Source organism: Gigantopelta aegis, chromosome 8 (assembly GCF_016097555.1).
Source record: "Gigantopelta aegis isolate Gae_Host chromosome 8, Gae_host_genome, whole genome shotgun sequence".
Lineage (NCBI taxonomy): Eukaryota > Metazoa > Mollusca > Gastropoda > Neomphalida > Peltospiridae > Gigantopelta > Gigantopelta aegis.
Window position 1 is genome coordinate 52,886,826 of NC_054706.1, and position 13,967 is coordinate 52,900,792.

The following is a 13,967-nucleotide window of genomic DNA, read 5'->3' on the forward strand; positions in this document are numbered from 1 at the left end:
GCCATATTTAGAATTTTTTGACGACCCCTTTACAAAATCCTGGATCCGCCCTTGCAGACTGATCTCTCTCCAACTCTTCTGGTTTCTGTTTCACTTTTTCTATCGTTTGTATCCATGAAAAAGCTTTCTTTCGGGTTCGGGGGCGGGACGTAGCCCAGTGGTAAAGTGTCCGCCTGTCGATGGACCCATTGGGCTATTTCTCGTTCCACCGGCCTCGGTGGCGTCGTGGCAGGCCATCGGTCTACAGGCTGGTAGGTACTGGGTTCGGATCCCAGTCGAGGCATGGGATTTTTAATCCAGATACCGACTCCAAACCCTGAGTGAGTGCTCCGCAAGGCTCAATGGGTAGGTGTAAACCACTTGCACCGACCAGTGATCCATAACTGGTTCAACAAAGGCCATGGTTTGTGCTATCCTGCCTGTGGGAAGCGCAAATAAAAGATCCCTTGCTGCCTGTCGTAAAGAAGAGTAGCATATGTGGCGACAGCGGGTTTCCTCTAAAAAAACAGTGTCAGAATGACCATATGTTTGACGTCCAATAGCCGATGATAAGATTAAAAATCAATGTGCTCTAGTGGCGTCGTTAAATAAAACAAACTTTACTTATTTCTCGTTCCAGCCAGTCCACCACAACTGGTATATAAAAGGCCGTGGTATGTACTATCTTGTCTGTATGATGGTGCATATAAAAGATCCTTTGCTACTAATGGGAAAATGTAGCGGGTTTTCTCTGACTGTCAAAATTACAAATGTTTGACATCCAATAGCCGATGATTAATATATCAATGTGCTCTAGTGGGAGCCGGTACTTGGATGCGAACCCTGTACCTACCAGCCTTATGTCCGATGGCTGAACCACGACGCCACCGAGGCCGGATAAAGTCCATTTTAAATGTTCCAGGCCGTGTATTCACAAATATTCTCTGTCAACATCCTCGGATTATCGAAGTAGTGTTTTTTTGGTTATTCATTTCAATTTATATGATTGCTCCATCTGCAAACACATCTACCAAGTGGACATTCAGTAATTCGTTGTCCCGATTGTTCCGGTTAATCAGAGTATACTGGCCTCCCAGTGTAGTGGAAAACAAACAGTCGGCCTCAAGTATGGAAGGTACAGAGTTCATACCCCGATAGCGGCTCTCACCCAGAGCGTGTTTTAACGACTTCGTGGGTAGGTGTTAGCCGATTACATCGACTTCACTCTCACTAACTATTAACCGCCTAACCCGTAACCCACTGTCCTGGACAAACAGCCTAGATAGTTGAGGTATATGTCCAGGACAGCGTGCTTATAAACCCACTGTCCTGGACAAACAACCTAGATAGCTGAGGTGTATGCCCAGGACAGCGTGCTTATAACCTAAATTAGATATTAGCACGTAACCCGAAACCCACTGTCCTGGACTAACAGCCTAGATAGCTGAGGTGTATGCCCAGGACAGTGTGCTTATAACCTAAAGTAGATATTAGCACGTAACCCTTAACCCACTGTCCTGGACAAACAGCCTAGATAGTTGAGGTGTATGTCCAGAACAGCGTGCTTCAAACTTAAGGCAGGCCTTTGAGAATTGAAAATCTGCGTGACCCATTTATCGGTTACGCAGAAATAAATCAAGGTAACCCATTTAATTTTTGCGTAACCCATTATATTAAAGTAAATTGTGCTCCAATTTTTGCGCGAACAAAAAATAGGTTACACAAACTTGATGCGAGCAACGCGCGTACGAAACGATCGTTCTCGCATTTTTCAGAGGCCTGTTTACGGTAGATATTAACACGTAACACTTAACCCACTGTCCTTGACAGCCAGCCTTGATAGCTGAGGTTTATGTCTAGGACAGTGTGTTTGAAAGTAGATATTAGCATGTAACACTTAACCCACTGTCCTGGACAGCCAGCCTAGATAGCTGAGGTTTATGTCTAGGACAGAGTGTTTGAAAGTAGATATTAGCATGTAACCCATAACCCACTGTCCTGGACAGCCAGCCTAGATAGCTGACATTTATGTCCAGGACAGAGTGTTTGAAAGTAGATATTAGCATGCAACACTTAACCCACTGTCCTGGACAGCCAGCCTAGATAGCTGAGGTTTATGTCCAGGACAGAGTGTTTGAAGTAGATATTAGCATGTAACCCGTAACCCACTGTCCTGGACAGCCAGCCTTCATAGCTGAGGTTTGTCCAGGACAGTGTGTTTGAAAGTAGATATTAGCATGTAACCCATAACCCACTGTCCTGGACAGCCAGCCTTGATAGCTGAGGTTTATGTCCAGGACAGAGTGTTTAAAAGTAGATATTAGCATGTAACCCGTAACCCACTGTCCTGGACAGCCAGCCTAGATAGCTGAGGTTTATGTCTAGGACAGAGTGTTTGAAAGTAGATATTAGCATGTAACACTTAACCCACTGTCCTGGACAGCCAGCCTAGATAGCTGAGGTTTATGTCTAGGACAGAGTGTTTGAAAGTAGATATTAGCATGTAACACTTAACCCACTGTCCTGGACAGCCAGCCTAGATAGCTGAGGTTTATGTCCAGAACAGAGTGTTTGAAAGTAGATATTAGCATGTAACCCGTAACCCACTGTCGTCCTGGACAGCCAGCCTAGATAGGTGAGGTTTATGTCTAGGACAGAGTGTTTGAAAGTAGATATTAGCATGTAACCCTTAACCCACTGTCCTGGACAGCCAGCCTTGATAGCTGAGGTTTATGTCCAGGACAGAGTGTTTGAAAGTAGATATTAGCATGTAACACTTAACCCACTGTCCTGGACAGCCAGCCTTGATAGCTGAGGTTTTTGTTAGGACAGAGTGTTTGAAAGTAGATTAGCATGTAACACTTAACCCACTGTCCTGGACAGCCAGCCTAGATAGCTGAGGTTTATGTCCAGGACAGAGTGTTTGAAAGTAGATATTAGCATGTAACCCTTAACCCACTGTCCTGGACAGCCAGCCTTGATAGCTGAGGTTTATGTCCAGGACAGAGTGTTTAAAACATCAAGTAGATATTAACATGTAAATACATTGAAAATTAATGAAATTACAGAATACGCCGGTGTGGGTATTGGACAGAATATGGCGTATGGATACTCCGACTTCATGGCTGCTATCGATGGCTGGTACAGCGAAGTTTCATACTTCGCATACGGGACAGGATCAACCAATGGAGAGGCCGTCGGCCACTATACTCAGGTAAAAAAAAGCTGAATATAGAACATTTCTGTGTAATACTTATTATGGGATATTACTGAATTATTATTACTGAATTATAATTAACGAGTACTATGCAATTTTCACTCCTTACATTCAATTGTATACTCGGGTGGATAGGGAGGCTGAGGGTGTGTGGGGGTGTGTGTGGGGAGAATCTAGCTTGGGCCCAAAACACACCGGATCTGGATCTGCATCTGGGACTGGGTCTGGGTCTGGGTCTGGGTGTGGCGAGTATATGGTACCAGTCGACAATAAAATGCACTGAATCGAATGTGATAAAACACACCGCGTCTGTTCAGGCACGAACTACAGATCTAGCAACGGACGTCATATAAACATGCGCTATGTCTTCACAATTCTCTTAATCTTGAAGTCTACATCAGAATTATGAAATACAAAACAAAACGCATTTTAACCTTCATCGATAGTCAAAAGACCTACATTCACTTGATGTGCGGTCGCTCTGGGATCGATCCCATTCAGCAGGCCCATTGGATTATTTCTCGTTTCAGACAGTGCACCACGACTGGTATATCAAAGGCTGTGGTATATGCTATCCTGTCAGTTGGATGGTGAATATAAAATATCCCTTGCTGCTAATGGAAAAATGTAGCGGGTTTTAAGACGGTCAAAATTACCAAATGACAAGTAGCCCAGTGGAAAAGCCTCGTCTGATACGCGATCGGTCTAGGATCGATCCACGTCGGTGGACCCACTGGGCTTAGCCAGCTTTGCTACAACTGGTGTATCAAAGTCCTTGGTTTGTGCTACCCTGCTGCCTGAGATGCTACATATAAAAGATCCCTTAATGCCAACTGGAAGTAGTAACCCCCCCACCCCGTGGCGAGTTTGCTGCGGGGTTCGTCTTTCGTTGGCGGGACGTAGCCAGTGGTAAAGTGCTTGGTCGGTCGGCCCATTGGGCTATTTCTCGTTCTAGCCAGTGCACCACGACTGGTATACTAAAGGCCACGGTATGTGTTATCCTGTCTGTGGGATGGTGCATATAAAAGATCCCTGTCCTTAACAATATGTCTGATGCCATATTTAACCGTAAAATAAAATGTGTTGACTGCGTCGTTAAATGAAACATTTCCTTCCTTACTTCCTTTTTAAAAATATATTTTCACCTTCTATTGCTAGGTGGTGCAAGCCACGTCTGGAAGAGTAGGATGCGCCAAGATTGACTGCACAGGACTCAACAAGTTTAAAACATTCTATGCGTGCAACTATGCTACCGGGTGAGTAATCTAGTAATCTAGCAAACTAATGGAAAATGCTTTAAAACCATTACATTATTTATATGTAGAACTGTAAGTCAGGAACCAATTATTTCACAAAGCATAGTACGTTTACGTCTGCGACTATCAGGTATACCGGTCGTACGTTTACACGTGTTTGGCATGTATTGCATGCAGAAAATTACATCATTATGGAAGATGGGGCATTTTAAGGACAAATGAAATATGTGTACTTCTGTTTTTATTGTACTATAATAGCAATAAGAATTATGATTTAGTCGTAGATTTCGTGTACATTCAAAACTAGGCTTACGATGTTTTATGAAATTTGGTTCAGAGCTGCACCCTGTGTGTGTGTGTGTGTGTGTGTGTGTGTGTGTGTGTGTGTGTTGAGAATTGCCTTTTTGTATAGTTAAAGAATATTATACATTACTATTTTTACTGCCACCCCTCTCTCCTTCAGTTATTTTAGACTAGTTACGACTCAACCATAAAGCATACGATTTATATGATACAACGAATGATATGATAGCTTGAACTAGCATGTGTTAGACTAAACGATTAATAACTTTGACTGACAGACAGATATTTTAATAAAGTCTCGCCTTATGTACACAATATTAATTGCTGGTTGAATGAATTTGACTGACAGACAGATATTTTAATAAAGTCTCGCCTTATGTACACAATATTAATTGCTGGTTGAATGAATTTGACTGACAGACAGATATTTTAATAAAGTCTCGCCTTATGTACACAATATTAATTGCTGGTTGAATGAATTTGACCTCTACTGGCTCTAAAGTCCGAACCACGTTGTTAACAATTACACTCCTACCTTTAATAACAATTACACTCCTACCTTTAATAACAATTACACTCCTACCTTTAATTACCCGTACATTTCCCCCACGTTTTGTCCACAAAGAAATCGTGAAAACACAAATACAATAACAAAGATTCTACATACTAGACGGCCACCTATATCGACTTCGATAAGATCTTCTAACACAAAAAGCATCGTTGCTGTCAGGGGCGGGACGAAGGCCAGTGGTCAAGCGTTCGCTTGATGCGCTGTCGGTCTGGGATCGATCCCCGTCGGGGGACCCATTGGGCTATTTCTCGTTCCATCTAATGCTCCACAATTGGTGTAACAAAGGCCGTGGTATGTACTATCCTGTCTGTGGGATGGTGCATATACAAGATCCCTTGATAGTAATGAAAAAATGTAATGTCAGGATTACCATGGGCCAATTTTATAAAGCCTATAAATTATGTCTTACACACGTGTAACTACATGTATTTACAATGCTTAAACACCTGCGTTTAAGAAAAACAGGCTCCATAAATTCGGCCCATATGTTTGACCCCAAATAGCCGATGATTAATGAATCGATGTGCTCTAGTCGTGTCGTTAAAGAAAGCAAACTTATTTTTTAGTGAACTTTCAAGAGAACTGGCAGAAGTGAGAAATAATAGTTAATCAAATCAGTGTTTGTTTGCCATTCAACTTAGGGATGGTTTGGAAGAAATGCCAGCACATATTGTAGCTGCAAAGTAGACAGAGGAGGTCACTGCCCCTTTGATTTTTTATTTTAGACGCTTTTGCTTCATCTAAATATAGATTTCATTACTATTGATACAGAAGGTTGTCCGTCTTATATGTAGATCTACTATTGATGCAGAACGTTGTCAGTCTTATATGTAGAATCACTGTTGATGCAGAACGTTGTTCGTCTTACATGTAGAATTATTATTGATGCAGAACGTCGTGAGTCTTTTACGTTGTCTTTCTTATATGTAGACAAACGTATGATATGAAAAAAACCCTATTGTACAGGAGCCGACTGTCCTACATGTGGAACCAAGGATGGAAACTTATGTGGTGAGTCTGAACTTAACAGACATGTTTACTTAGTATATACTCTTCAAAAGAAGAAACGCAAAACCACATTGTCGTAACATTTGGAGAATTGATTTAATTATTGAATGGTGAGTCCGATAATTACCAAATGTTGCAGGATTGTTCACAATTCACTCTAGTCCATTGTGAGTAAGTGATAGGACACACCCAAGGTCAAGGTCATCTGGAGTCAATACCGGGTGTGGGCAACTGCCTGGCACTGCCCATTGAAGCAACCAGAGTACGGATGACGTCCCGGGGGATGGTGCAGAAGGCTGCTTGTGGGGCTGTGGTTGTCGCTGTCGGAGGCGTCTTACATGTAGAATGGGTTCAAACTGTGATATCTGCAGGAAACGTGTTGTCCGTCTTACTGTGTGATGTAGAACACTGCGTTGGCGTTGGCCATAACTGGACGATGTGTGGCAGGAGGATCTGCAGAGCCCTGTGCATTCAGGTTGCCCTGCACGTGGACCAGGTCGTTCTGCCAGTGTGTGAGATGGCTGCCCACACCATGACACTACCCCCGCCGAATCTGTCCACTTCCTGCACGCAGTTTGCCGCATTCACCACGACGCCTATCACGTCATCTTCCATATGGGACTCGTCACTGAACCACACCTGAAGTTAGGCCTGTTGAATGCAGTCGGAGTCGACGGTGTTGTGGTGTTAAGATCGAACTGGACTCTATACCTCACGTAGTTCCGTATGGTATTATGTGGAGGTGCAGAACGTCATCCTGCCCGGGGGAGTGACCCGTGGTTTACGTTTGTTGCTGGTAACGGTCCCACAGTCTGGAGATGGTGCTTGGGGACACATGGAATGCCCTGGCAACGGCCGTTCTGGATTCGCCTGCGTCTAGTCGGCCGATGGCATTGTTTCTCTGCGGTTCACTGAGACGTGGCATGTCCTGGATTGTACTGTCGGCCAGATGAGGCCAAAAACCCTGCACTTTTATACTGTCGGTGTTTGTACGTGCAGGACGTGCAGTGGTGACATGGTTTGCACGTGGCTGCGTTTTTGCTACATTTTGGAACTTTATTGTACAGTAGCTGCGTTTTATCGAATGTAAACTTGTGTTTGGTGAGTCTGAACTTAAAAACGGAGACCCATTTGTACCCTTTTGCGTTTCTTTTTTTTGAAGAGTATATTAACATATTTCATAGTCTGAAACACAGTGCACGTACGGTGTTTCAGTGCACGTACGGTAACAGAAACATAAAGCTGTGTCATTAAACTTTCATTCGTAGCTAAAGAGCTTATGAGTGAGCAGCAGTGTTTCAGAACAGCTTTTCGGTGCCAAAATGTAGAATAATACAATATAAGTATAAGATAACAATGTCGAAGAATGGTGTCCGACAGTAATACAATTAATGTGGATGGCTTATTTTATTGGTTAAGTAATAGAGGCGGAACGTAGCCCAGCGGTAAAGCACTCGCTTGATGTGTGGTCGGCCTGGGATCGATCCCCATTGGTGGGCCCATTGCACGTAGCCCAGTGGTAAAGCGTTCTCCTAATGCACATTCAGTCTGGGATCGATCCCCGTCGCTGGGTCCTTTGGACTATTTCTCATTATAGCCAGTGCACCACGATTGGTATACCAAAGACAGTGCTAAGTGCTCTCCTATCTGTAGAATGGTGCATATAAAATATCCCTGGCTGTTTTGTTTTTTTGCAGACTGTGGTGGAAAAATCTGTCTTAACCAGGCGACTCTCGATGTGGCAACATGCACCTGTACATGCAAATATGCTATACATGGCGGAGAGTTTTGCGAGAAAAGTATGTAACCTTTAAAATTCACATTTGTAACTTTGATAAAAATAGATACAGAAATAAAGTTACTCGTTCCTCATTAAATGTATTGCCGGGTATTTTGTCTAAAATGTACACTGAACAACAAAAGAAATGTGAAAGTTTTAATACTAGTACATATATATTTTTTCAATATACATTTAATTCGGTAAATCGGTCAAATGAAGCTAAAATGTTTTATAGTCTCGACAAAACTAATTTACAGAAGAGCATTAGGGCCAAGCGAAAAAAAAAAGTGTTTGTTTTTTCAAGTTGTGAAGTAGAAATTTCGAGATAGTAACTTGAAATTTTGAGTTAGTAAATTTCGAGACACTATCTCGAAACTTCAAGTTACTATTTCGTGAAACTGAGGGTTTTTTTCGCTTGACCCTAATACTCTTCCGTATTACCGTACTAATGGGATTCAAAAATAACTTTCAAAATAAAATTAACGAAAACCAAATTAATATTTACATTAAAAAAAAAAAAAATTATTCAGTATATTTTGTTGCTAAAAATGTTCTTTCTTTTGTTCCACATCTAGACATGTAAACTTTATTTCTGACTGTATTACCTACATAGTTTTAAATTATCCATATGAGTGGCTTGTGCACTTGTATTGCTGTGCTGTATTATTGTATTATTACTGTTTTATTGCTCTATTATTGTATCACTGTTTGTTTTTAATTTAATCTGCACACAAGGTGAGACGTAAATAACAAATTTGTCTGTCTGTCTATCGGTCTGTCATACACATTCGTCAAACACATTCGTCAAACACAACGTCACCCACAATTTTTCAGTATGAAGACTGTAAATGCATAATGGTAATAATGACCCGAAGAGTCCTTAATATTACAATTGCCATACATCCTGATGATTGAGGTGCGATTTTCATTTTCCTGTAATCAGTATGCCTATACGTAGCTGGAGTCGCCACCAGGCCTCCTCTTATTGATATTGTTATGTATGGGAAGGCTGAGGAAACTATGTAAAGCTTTGGCAATCGTCAACAACCAAATCGTCGCAAGCTACTGTGTCTAAAATACACATTGTTTCCTAAATCTGATGCCACAGAGCTTTACTAAGTTTAGTTTGGTTATTTTCGGGGTCCAGTCATGACATTAAACTTACATGTTGTTAACCAGTACCAACGCTTACTGTGTTTATTTTTGTAGTCAACTGTCCGACTGCCAATCAGGATTACCAGTCTTGTACAGACCCAGCGAAGGCCGACAACTGTAAGAAGTATGGAAACTGGGGACCTCAGTACTGCCCTTTCTTCTGTGGCTTGTGTCCAAACGGTAAGCCGGAGGATAGGCCTACTATAATTACTGTTACCAATTTTCTAAATACCATAATTAATGTAAATATACTACATGCATTGCGTCATAAAAGTATTGCAATTGGCTGAACAATTAATGGCCAAAAATGTAGATGAAAAGTAGGTCCTATTGCGACCTCAACTTGGAGTCAACCCGCAATGTATAATATTATTACACAAAACAGGCATATTTTAGCCACAAACTGCGATGAAAGTTCATACCATGATATGTGGTGTTTTAATGAATTGGGGAAACTGGCCTGGTCTGGTGCTTATAAGAATCTAGACTAGAGATTCTAATAGTCTGAGACACTAATGTCATAACAATGCCATAAAAATTGTATGTGTTTCCAGGGTTGAAAATTAGCAGTCGCCCGGTCGCCCATGGCGACCTTTATTGGCTAAGGGCGACTAAGAATTTGACAAAGGTAGTCCGTTGGGCGACCATCGATTTCAGTGTCTGGCTACTAAAGTACTAATCAAAATTATACCCAGGTGATTTTCCAGTGTTATATATTAGTTATGAAAATCCCTGGAATTAAAACCATAAAAATGTGTATGTATTATCATGACCTGTTACGGTATTCAAACAACCGGTCCAAAAAACGACAATAAATGACCTGTTATAGATAGAAATATGAGATGTATTTACAATTGTACTGCAAAACTTATGTAATTTGAAACAGACTATAACACCCAGGTTGATACTGATTACTGTGACATGTGAAATCACAAATACTAAGCTTATTTAAAGTTATAAGCAATTTCCCTCTTATTCTCCAGATGGAAAAAGGAATAAACTGCTTTCACAAGTTTACTAACTGTAACCGAGACTGCAGGTCCTCGTACAATATTGATACCAGAAATAATACACCTGTCTCCAATACAATGAAGTTCAATAAACTGCTTTGTCAGATTAAGATTTTAAAATATTATTTATTCTGGATACAACATCAGTAATTTTGTTGTTTGCAAATTTATATAATTATTTTAGTTATTTGATTTAATATGCTGGACTTCTGTGTATTCTTACACTTAGTACTTGTAATTTCACCTGTCAGGTGTAATCAATATCAACCTGGGGGGAGGGGGGGGGACAAGAACGGGACAAAGGGAGAGGGACAAGAAAGGGAGAGACAAGAGAGAGAGAGACAAGAGGGAGAGAGGGAGTGAGAGACACAATAGAGAGAGACGAGAGAGGGAGAGAGACACGAGAGAGAGAGAGAGACACACACACACAAGAGGGAGAGGGAGAGGGAGAGATAGAGAGAGAGACACATACAAGAGGGAGAGATAGAGAGAGAGAGACACACAAGAGGGAGAGAGAGAGACACACACAAGAGGGAGAGAGAGACACACACAAGAGGGAGAGAGAGAGAGACACACACACACACAAGAGGGAGAGAGAGAGAGACACAAGAGAGGGAGAGACGAGAGAGACACACAAGAGGGATAGACAAGAGAGAGGGAGAGGCAGAGACAAGAGGGAGAGACAAGAGGAAGAGGAAGAGACAAGAGGAAGAGAGACATAAGAGAGACACACGAGAGAGGGAGGGAGAGAGAGGAGAGAGAGAGAATTATATACGAGACATTATATTATATATATAACACATTTATACATGTGACAGTATATTATTATACTTTTAGATTGCAGTATTACCTGTCAAAATGGCGGAGTTGTCAATGACGTCAAGTGTATCTGTAACTGCCCTGAAGGTTTCTCCGGCAAAAACTGTGAAACAGCAGGTAGGATGTCACATTAAGCGGAAAAAATAGTTTTTTAGAACATGTTTTTAGATAGGGTACGTTGGGGTTTGTTTCTACTCTGGGGAATTTGTTTTATTATTATTATGTTTTTAGGTAGTTTGGGGTTCCCGGAAACAAATCAATTTTTTTTTTTTTACATAACCATGCTTGAAAGATGTATAACTAAGGACATATTACACTGAAATGCTTAAAGTTACATTCTCTGGTTACCATATCATAACATCATGTACAAATATGAAATACAAGCTCAAATGCACTTTTAAAAAAGTCGTGTGTGTTCGCTATCAACGGATATCGTCAAACGTACACGCTTGATTCGTCGTCTGTGCCGTCATAGTTCGGCAAAGCACAAACAACTGCCTGTTGTCAGTTTCAGTTAACACTTGCGTTTGCCGATTTCAAATTGTAGGGTTCATCTAAAAAAATTAAAGAGAAATCTTGCGCTGTATGAAGAACGTTCGGTTGAGGATATGGTACTAGTCTTTAGTTAAAACCGGTTTGATCTTGACAACGTATTATATCGACAGTCGTACCTTCCTATTTCAGAATTGATATTTTATAAAGTGTTAGTAGAACTTTCAAAGTTTAGTTTTTGTACTAGTAACACATTAATCATGTATATATTTAAAAAATAAAATATACTAAAGTAGACCATGAACGTTTTCACTTCTTAATTTTACGTGTTAAAATCGACAAATTCAAATAAATATTATTTCGTTTGGAAAGGGTAAAGAGGGGGGTTGTTTAACGACATCAATGATAAAGCATATTGATTTAATAATCATCCGACCCCATACAACCGTAAATAAAATGTTGAGTGCGTCGTTAAATAAAACATATCCTGTCCTTCCTTCCATCTGCTGTTGGATGTCTAACATTTGGTAATTTTGACATATAATCTTAGAGAGGAATCGGGTGCATGTGCAGGGGAGGGTATTGGAGGTCGAAACCCTTACTTGCCCAAGCTTAAAAAAATTTGAAATGTATTTTTTGGGGGAGCATGTCCCCATATAAACTTCGCTCAACCGAGTCTATAACCCCAACCCCGCTGAAATCCCTGCACACACGCCTTGGAAACCCGCTACATATTTTTTTAGCAAGGGATCGTTTATATGTACCATCCCACAGACAGGATATCACATACCCTAGACTGACCACTCATTTAAAAAAAACACCTTTTTAGATCTAAGTAATGAATAAAAAAAAGGCTCGAACATTTTTAAGTAAATCGAACACAGTACCCTCTTCCTCTACCCTAGAGCGTTACGTAATTAGTAACACCCCCTTACATGTAACGCGTATACCAACAGCTGGCCACTGTCAAAATTTCAAGGCAAATCCCCCAATCACCGACCTCTGGAAAGGCGTTGTACCATACCTCTATGGATATAAATATGTTTTGGAGATATGAGACGACCCCTCAATCAAGACAGTTAAATTTGTTCAAAAATTGCGAAATCTCATGTGATCTCTTGTTGGGGAATACTATACTTGTGATAAGCCAATGAAAACCAAGATCGGTACGAGCCCGTCAAAAGTGTCCTACTTTCAAAATACTGGCTTTGTTTTTGACCTGGATAAGCCAGCGTAGTGAAACCAATGCGGAGTGCGGCGTCATATATGCACCAAACATAATTTGATTTTCTATTCTATATGCTTAAATAATAAAATTATTCCAGGGAATGTAGTTGTATGGTTGTAAATGACTAATACATAACCGTTCTTTAAACACGGGGTAACTAAGGACATACACGTTTCATTTCTATTTTGTCTTTTAGTGTAATGTAAGTGATTACTTAGACGGGTTATGTTCCATGAGGCAGTGGCGTAGCGTGGGCGGGGCCACCGGGGCGTTTGCCCCGAGTGCAAAAATCTGGACTGTTGGGAGTGCTAATGGTCCACTGGTTAGGGGGCGCAATACGCGCCTTGCCCCGAGCGCTGGCAACCCACGCTACGCCACTGCTTTAAGGGACAGCCCCGTGCGTGTCTACAACAGTTAAAACTGTTCTAATGTAATAAGTCGATTAAAACATTGCCAGTAATAATTAATTTGTTGACACAAAAGTTAGAAACTGAAATCCAGGGCCGTACCCTCCGGGGGGGGGGGGGGGGGGGGGGGCAGTGCAGTTTCCCCCTGAGAACCTCACTTTTTTTTTTTCTCTCCAGAAAATAGCAAACACATCTCATTTGTTTGTAAAAAGTAGTGCCCCCCCCCCCCCCAAATAGGATTTTGATCAGGGTATACAGCCCTGAAATCACATATGTTGTTGTTGTAGATGCCAGTGATGTGGACGAATGTGCGCTAGGTACAGACAACTGTGACGCCAACGCCGACTGTACAAACACAGATGGATCTTTCACCTGTAAATGTAAAACGGGATACACCGGGGACGGCGTCACATGTTCAGGTGAGATTATTGTTGGCCATTTTGTGTGGAGCAGGGATTACTGTATTATTAGTTTTGTTTTATAAAATATATAGAGACCACTTCAAAGCGGTTTTCCAAATAAGATTTTGTGAACACCATAGTTTCACTCATTGCGAATTGAATTGAATGATGTATCAAAATAATGTTAACCCCCCTCCAAACCCCCCCCCCCCAAACCTCGCACAAAAAAACACAACAAAAATAACCACAAAAATGATGCCATTTTGCTATTAACACAAATACTTGTATTGTTTTATAGACTGTTGAATGTCAGACTGCAGTCTAAAACTGTGATTTCAACC

At 41.2% G+C, this 13,967-nt stretch overlaps 1 protein-coding gene across 1 annotated transcript in view; it reads left to right on the forward strand.

The window, feature by feature from the left end:
- Positions 1-13,967, forward strand: part of LOC121379236 (fibrillin-2-like) — a 46,311-nt gene that overhangs the window by 7,904 nt on the left and 24,440 nt on the right. Inside the window, 8 exon segments of the mRNA XM_041507752.1 lie at positions 3,048-3,193; positions 4,355-4,452; positions 6,257-6,300; positions 6,302-6,337; positions 8,032-8,133; positions 9,324-9,449; positions 11,117-11,215; positions 13,513-13,644. Of these exon segments, the coding sequence (XP_041363686.1) occupies positions 3,048-3,193; positions 4,355-4,452; positions 6,257-6,300; positions 6,302-6,337; positions 8,032-8,133; positions 9,324-9,449; positions 11,117-11,215; positions 13,513-13,644 (783 nt within the window).